The sequence below is a fragment of the Lagopus muta genome, chromosome 6 (assembly GCF_023343835.1).
Source record: "Lagopus muta isolate bLagMut1 chromosome 6, bLagMut1 primary, whole genome shotgun sequence".
Taxonomy (NCBI): Eukaryota; Metazoa; Chordata; class Aves; order Galliformes; family Phasianidae; genus Lagopus; species Lagopus muta.
In genome coordinates, this window is record NC_064438.1 from 23737538 (window position 1) to 23745686 (window position 8149).

The 8149-nt window shown below is 47.7% G+C and overlaps 1 protein-coding gene across 9 annotated transcripts in view; it reads left to right on the top strand.

Annotated features, from left to right (window-relative positions):
- Nucleotides 1-5412, top strand: part of PHF21A (PHD finger protein 21A) — a 132255-nt gene extending 126843 nt beyond the window's left edge. For all 9 annotated transcript variants that reach the window (XM_048949904.1, XM_048949909.1, XM_048949902.1 and 6 more), the window contains one exon: nucleotides 50-5412. In XM_048949904.1, the coding sequence (XP_048805861.1) occupies nucleotides 50-304 (255 nt within the window). In that variant the 3' untranslated portion in view covers nucleotides 305-5412. The remainder of the gene's footprint in view (nucleotides 1-49) is intronic.
- Nucleotides 5413-8149: the final 2737 nt, after the last annotated feature.

Genomic DNA, 8149 nt, shown 5'->3' on the forward strand with positions numbered 1-8149 from the left:
CTACAAGGGTAAAGCTTGAACTTAGCATTGCTTTTCTGTTTTGCTGCAGAAATGCATGGAAATGAAGAATACCATCCTTGCAAAACAGAAGGAGATGCACAGCTCCTTGGAGAAGGTAAAACAGCTGATCCGCCTCATCCAAGGCATCGACCTTTCAAAACCCATAAACTCTGAGGTCAATTCAGTAGCCATCTCCAATGGCATGGACTCCACTAACAATACTAATGCTGCCACCTCCACCTTAGCCCCCTCCCCTTCCCAGAGCTGCATGGTGAACTGTAACAAGGGCGATGAGACTAAATAACACAGTGAAGCTCAGAAGGAGCCAGGGGAGGTGGCGGCGAGGAGGAGAAGCGAAATAACAAAACTCTAGAAAAGCAAAACCGGATTTCTTCTGGAAAGTGCAGAATTCTTTAGTTCTTTGGTTCCAGAGAGAGCGTGAAGATGCTTGTGCCAGGCGGCACCGGAGTTTGCCAATTGATCCTTCTTATTCTGTGTGTACATGCAAAGTTTGGATCATGATACATGAATAGTGCCAGCTGGGGGTTCTTTGCCAGCACCATGCCAAGTGAAATAATATATTTACTCTCTCTATATTTTACACCAGTGTGTGCCTGCAGCAGCCTCCACAGCCACTATAGGTTTGTTTTATTTTTGTTTGGGGTGAGGAGCAGGGATAAGGGAGGAGAGCAGGTTTCAAATCCTTATTTGCAGAACAGTTTGTTTAGCTAGGGGAAAACAAAAACAAGTCCAAAGAGCCTGTGGGCTTTTCCTGTTTCTAAACTCTCAGTACTATTAAACCAAAAAAAAACCAGAAATATAAATTATCAAATCCCAGTGCCCAGAAGGGACAAGTCTATCAAATAAGCAGTATTTACTATTGTTTAGACAGGAGATGTACAAAAGGAAAGGAGATGGACTTTTCACTGAGTAACCAGCACATGTACAGGCTGAAGATCTACTGTCCCAACAGCTTTGGGTTAAATTGTACTTCTTCACATCAGAGAAATACATGCTTTGCAGAACTGATTCAAATCTTCACACTCATCCAGAAAGCCTATGTTGGGAATGGGAGAATAGAGGGCCAGAATCCAGGGTCAGCTTGGAGTGTTGGATGGAGGTGTCCCAAGAGAAAATGTGCATCGATTACTTGAAAATGAGATTCCAACCCTTTTCTATATTTATAAACAACAAAACTGTCCTGAACAAAGTAGCACATGACCCAGATGTGTGAACTGAACAGAGAAATGTCCTTTTCTTTCACTTCTTTTCTCTTCTTTTGGTAACAAGAACTAAATAAGGAATAGAAAAGCTGTTTTTCAGGCTGACAGTCTAATTAAAGAGGTAGATGGGACCTTGCATGGTATAGATTAGAAGTAATAGTGTCAGTGAGATACAGTGAGTCTTTGTGAGTCCTTGTGTCATCGTTTTGGGCACTGTTTTTTTATGCAAGGGCAAAATCTTTGTATCTGGGGGTAAAAAAACAACTTTTTTAAATTAAAAAGGAAAATAAAAGATATTGAGGTCTTCCTAGTGTTACTTAAAATAAGATCAAGGTAAGAAACATTGTAAAAAAAAAAAAAAAAAAAAAATTACAAAAGTGCTATTTGTTTCCTAAACAAGTGATTTCTATTAAAAAGGTGTCAGAACTGGAGAAAATGCTGTGTACTTAGAATTTTTTAACACAGACTTTGCTTATTTATGATGACATTCTGCTGTGTTTGTGTTTTAAGATCCAACGGGACAGTTTCCCTAGATTATACCATACATGCTACTGGCTAAACCCTAAAGAGAATCAAATCCACAGCGCTGGATCTCACCCCACCTGGAGGATCTGCCTAGCTTGTCTCTGCTGTTACCGTATCTTCCCCCTTCCTTGATGCGTGCGTAACCCAGAGAAAAGCACTGGCAGTGTACTTGCTTAAGGCTTTAATGCTTTTGTGATACGGACTGATCAGAGCTTGAGAATGAAAGAGCGTTTGTTGGGCTGAAGTCACTTTCGTTATACCCTTTATTTAAGAAGTTCATCTCTTGCACATAGCCTTTTCACTATAGGTACCAAAGCTTTCCTCGTGCTCCTGTTGTGGTGGGGTCTGTCCCAGCGTAGAGTACTGACTCGTGTCACTTAGGGCTATGTCACAGAGCTGCCCGCTTTCACTGCTGCATGGAAATACTTGGGCAAACTCTGATTCCACTGGAAGTGCTGGCAAAACTCCCGTTGCTCCCAGTGGGAGCAGAGCTGAGCTTCTCCGCAGGCAGTACGAGGCCAGGTCCCTGCTGTGGTGCCCTCCAGAGCGTGCATTAGGCAGTCCTGCCCAGCCGCTGATCCTTCTGGAACAGAGAAAGCCTTGCATTTCAGGGCTGCATTTCTGAGAAAGAAGTAGCAAATGCTCCAAATGCTACATAGCCTGAAAGAGTCTCCTTGCTGCCACAGCCAAGCATGCTTCTGCAGGATTCTTGGCGCTGCTCTCTTCCCCTTCCTTTGCTCACCCTCCTGACCTTTAAGGACTTCTCCCAGGACTGTGTGCTATTTTCAGAACTGAGCTCAGAACTGATATCCTGAGTTCTCGTGTTTATCCGTAGCTTGGGAAAATGACTCTTAGGTGCACATCCCAGCTAAACCTGTGATCACCTCACGGTTTGGATATTTGCTAGCAGAGCTGTAGGATCAAACCGATCGAACTAAACATGTTCTACTTGCATCAACCCAATTACCAGTTGAAGTCATTACCATCGAACATCCTGGCCAGGTTCTTCTCTAGTTGGTTGCTTGGGTAACTCCCCTTCTTCTGAGCTGTGAAGTACATTCCCAGTAAGAGACAGTATCTTCATGTTCTCATGTTCTTCTTTCTGGTGTTATTTTCTGAGCTCTGCTGGGAGCACTGCACTCCTTGGATGTAGTAAGCTGCTGGAAGACTTGAGAGTCCTTCTGTTTGCTTTGCTGTTTCAGGAAGGGATGGGAATGAAATTCACTGGTAGCTGCATTTAAATCTGAGCATAGTTACCCAGCCAGGAGATGTTAAAACAGCTGTTACTGCTTTTTCAAGGCATCTGCTTGTCTTTAGAAACTGAGTAGCTAAGTACAGACTTTTGTCTCCTTTTCTTCCAGCCTTGTGTTGCAGACTGTCAAAGGACACCTTTAGTTAATCATTGCTTGGCAGAGAAATGACCTCAACTGTTCAGTGCTGCTGGGTAGTTTTTGCTCCCTGATCCTGTTTGAGCACTTTCCTTCCTGGCTCTGCAGCACTATCAGCCAACAGGCAAAGATCATTCCCAGGGCTGTGCTGACACTGGCACCGATGTTGGTGCACAGGCACGAGTAAATTTTTGCCCAATTAGCAGCAATGAGGTTGAAGGGGAAATGCTGTTTGCTAAATACAGAGGGAAATGTTCTGTTTTCTACCTGCTCTCAGAGTTTCCAACGAAGGGCAAAATTCAAACTTTTTGACAAGTTTAAGTTCAAGCTTTTCTTTTAGATTTGTTGGGTGTTGTGGTTTTGTTCTGTTTTGTTTTTCTCTCATGCAACATTTGAGACAGGCTGAGTTGGTATTAGAACTTCTCTTCAAGAAGCTGTCCTAATGACTGGCATTTTGTATTTCCAAACCACCATAAAGGTAACAACTAATTCTTATGTCATCGCTTGTCATTAGTGGGAAATAAGTGGCTTTTAAGTCTCACTCGTAAAGGAGAAGAAGATGAGACCACAGAGGAAGCTCCTATCAGAGATGTTCCTGGCACTCAGCCTAGTGCTAAGGGCTTTCAGAAGTCATCCTGCTGCTTTAACTGCTCAGAAATAGAATAAGAATTGCAGAAACAGTTTTCCCCTTCTCCTCGCAATCTGTTCTTTAAGCAGCTGGAAAAGTATGGTGTGGTCAAAGCCTGAAAACGAGCATGTGATCTGGCCAGAAGAATTAGTGCTACCATTAGATCCTCTTTATCTTCGTTTAGTGCCAGCGGAACTTTTAGCGCTGTGCAAAATGCGGTGAAGGCAATCCTTGCAGGGATGAGTGGTGCAGATGGTTCTTCATTAGCCAAGAGTCACCATGGCAGTAGGAGGAACCAACAGTTTGCATGAACAGAGCAAAGATTTTGTCCTTTAAACAAGTGAATTTCTGTCAGTGGGGGCATGAGCTAAAAGACACCAGCTGAGGAATTAAAGAGGTAAGAATTTTACAGGCACAGTGTTGGTTGTTTTGATGGCAGAAAAAATCGCCTGGTATTTTATCCCTCCCAACAGACCAGGCTTGAGAGAGCAAATCTGTATTCCAGCTGTCTAGGTGTATAGACCCTAATTCTGGCCTCCTTGGCTTCAAAATCATCATCTTCCATGGACGGATGCAGAGGCAGCCCCAAAAAGCAATATGGTCAACATTGAAGTCTCCCTCTTGGTCGCACCATGCTGTGGCAGCCCACAATACAGGGAGTAAACTCTGACATCTCCTTCTCCTGTGGATGCAGTGGAAAAGACCTGTGACTTTGCAGTGCACATTTCTCTTTCCTTTTGTTTCCCAGCTGAGTAGGGCCCCTGCCCTCTTTGCTTCTGAAGCACTGGTGACGAATATGTGTTTTTTTAATGAAATGTGTTTTTAGAAGATCGTATTCAGATGTCAAACCAGATTCACTCTTTCACTGGGGGCTTCCCTCTGCCAGCTGCTCAGATACCAACTCAAATACTGCTTAATAGCACCACTTCCTGGTGGACCATGCCCCTTTGGGCAGACTTTGTTGTGTCTTTTCAGAACTGTTCTGACCCTTCTTCACCTCCATTTTGTCCTCCTTTGGGATTCTGAAGATCTGGGGCAAGGTCAGCCTTGCTGGGTTACTGCAGAGAGTTTTCTGATAGACACATTTGTAGAAACTCTGCTGAAGAGTCAGGAACCTGGAGAAAGACAACAGCACTGTGTCGTGCAGCTGATTCATTTGGCACTGAGGCTTGCCTGGCCAACAAACTACCTCAGCAAAGGCCATTCCTGAGCACCGCGTGGATTCTGTAGTTTCCATTATCCAGAAGGCAAAATGTCTCCAAAGAAGCCTTGCAAGCAGCCAGCTAGGTGCCGGCCTCTGAATGCGTGCGAGCGAGCCTTATAGCAGCGCATTATCAAACATTTGCTTTCATTGATCAGACCCGGGCCAGGGAATGCCCTAAAAATCAGGGGGATCAGGAAAACACAAGAGCTGCAGACGTCTCCAGGTTATTGCCGTCTTACTCAGATCCTTCTTTGAGCCTCAGTCTTGTTTGTAACACCTACAGAATGGAATGTAATACTTGAAAATATGACGCTCATTATCTTTTACCTTTAGCTCCCATTTTCCCAATGTTTATCTTTCATCTGGGACAAGAACTTTCTGCATCGTTGTGTCTTGTATAGGCTGAGCACATAGTTGAAACTTGCCAATAAAGAGAATTATTTATACCATGCGCTGGTAAGCTTGGTAATTACAAAGCCATGAAAACCCAACATCTGCTGGCTGTTGATTTAAGAGGTGGCCTTGTTTCAGAAGACCGAGACCTTACCTGTGTGAGGGTCTGCCAGCATCCTGCCAGTGTGACACAGCTACGTGAGGAGCACGCAGAGAACAGCCCAGCCAAGGGCCTCTGTGCTGTGGCAGTGGCTATCCTGGAGATTACCACACGAGGACGGGGTCTTGGGGGCCTCTCCTCACCCTGTGCCAGTGGTGGGTGCCGCAGGGATCAGAGAATGGGTCTGGAGACAGAGGGAGGTACGAGAGGAGGCAGGAAGAGCTGAAAGGAAGGGTATATGGGGTGAGGGAGAGCAGGGAGAAGACATGGGAACACGTGAGAAACAGGGAAGGTGAAGGCAGGAAAGATCCAGGAGTGACAGCTGCAGCTACAAGGTTTGTGAGTTCAGCGGAAGGACTGGAACAAAAGAGCTCTTTGTCCTACCTTGGTTTGTGATGTGGGTTGATCTGTACTCTAAAAAGACAAAGTGCAGCAGGAGAAGAGTTTTTAGGCTGCAGACGGAGAAGGAAACAGGCATCACACCACCTCAGCTCTGCTTCTGCTGCCTTTCTGCACCCAGTTTCCTATATACCCCTGTAGAGGGGCGGTCCAGCAGCGTGGTGAGGTGTACCAGCTGTAAGGTCACTGCAAGGACTGAGCCCGGAGAGCTGCTTGCAGGCAGGTGGCAGGAGGGCAGCAGGCTCTAGTGCTGTTCTTCACCATCATACCCAAGCAAGTGTCAAACACCCTAGAAAATCAGTCCAACCCACACATAAGGAGGAAGAAGGACTAAAGGACCTCTTTGCTCAGTGACAGGAGCTCCTAGGCTCCTGAGAGAGATGGCAGGGAAAGCCAGCAGCAGGGAGCAGCATGAACTATTGGGCTGTGGCAGTTTGCAGCTTTTATTTTATTCCTGAACCTACACCAGGATGCACAAGAACCCAACCCTTGTGTTGCCTGCCTTCTCCCTTCTGTCACTGAGATAGAAACGGTGTTGCCCAAACTTTGGGAGAGCCCTTCTGGGTGCCACTGGGTAACAAAACACCGCATTGGCAGGTCTCACCCCAGCACACAGCCTCAGGTTTGGGCCCTCAGTGTCCGGAGGAAGAAGCTGTGCCACCATGAGTCAGAGCGTGCCAAGAGGGAGGAAGGGGAGCATTTACTTACAAGAATGGAAGGCCCCCTCCATGCCTTGTTTTCCCTGCTGTGCAACAGCTGATGGCCACGTCAAGCACCACTTCTCTTGGGCTGCAGGTTCTGAGAGCAGGCAGTGCTGAATAGAGGCAGTATCAGCAGCAGGCTGCGTGTTTCTGCTTGTTCTAGGATGATGTGCAACTTCTAATCTTAGTCTCATGTAGTTCTTTCCTGTAATTACTGCTGGTATCAAAGCAGTGGCTGCCTCTAGAGCCGGGAGCAGTGCCTCACCCATCAGCCCTCCTTCCATCGGGCACGCTGCCCAAGTCACTGCTGTGACGGCAGCCACGGCTTCCTCCGAGGACTCTGCTCCACACCGGCCCCAGGCTCAGCCCCGGGACCACGAGCTGCCAGCTCAGCCACGGCTTCAGGGCACTGCCACAGGTGAGGAACCCTGCTGGGCCACCCCAGCTCTGCTCTGTGGCCCTTCAGCCACTGCTTCCACCACTCACCAGGGCTGGGAGCAGCCCCCTGGCAGGTTCCTGTCACTGCAGACCTCCCGTGCAGCACCCTGAGCAGTGCCCCGATGTTCTCACAGCATCACACATGAGAGCACCCACACAGGAGCTGGATGGTGATTTTTATACATATCTTTTTTTTTTTTTTTAAATCCTGACGCTGATAGTGACCTGCAGGCTCTTTGTTGCCTTCAGGTCCCTGCTGGTTTCAGTTTTGGTACAAATGTGTTTAGATTTTAGCAAATTAAACTGGGAAGGGGTGGGGGGATGGGGGTACAGAGCACCTGATCGATTTGTATTTATTTATTTTAACACTTTACTAAATAAAGCACAACAAACTCTCTCGTCTCCTCAGCTGTGTCTCAAGGAGGGGCTCAAGGCCCATCCCAGCCCTGCCCTGCACCTCCTCACACAGGGGCTGTGCTGGGGAAGAACCACCCTGGCCCCTCCACGTAGGGTTCCTCCAGCTGCTGCGCTCCAGTACATGGAGATCGAAGCCCCCGTTGATTCTAGGAACCCGAACTTCCTGTGCTAAGGGCTGGCTGTGCCACCCCTGCAGGGCCCACAGCAGAGCCAACCACAGGGCTGGCACTAAAAGCCACAGCTGCTCTTTCCCATGGCTCCCAGCAGAGAGCAGGCTGAGCAGGACAGGTAAGGTGCTGTCTGGATCTGATCTGTGTTGCTGCTCAGGCTGGTGATAACAGCAAGCTCTGGCATTACTAAACAAATGCTGTCTGCTAGGGGACAGCCAGATGCAGTCATGTCTTTTGCTGCACTAACAACGAGCAAAGGCCTTCCCAGCCTGTTCCCAAAGCCAACAACTTGCTCCCAGCCTGCTGCCACCCCATCTACCCCTGCAGAGGCTGGGCTTCCTGTTCCAGGCCCAGGAGCCAAGTCCTTACCCCAGGCTGTGCTCCCACCAGCACCGTGAACCCAGAGCCCTTTGTTTAGGTCCCAGTGCCCATCCAGGACTCAGCCACGTGCTGCTGGGGGCACACAGCCATGCTATGAAGCCACAGACCAGCCCACAATTTGG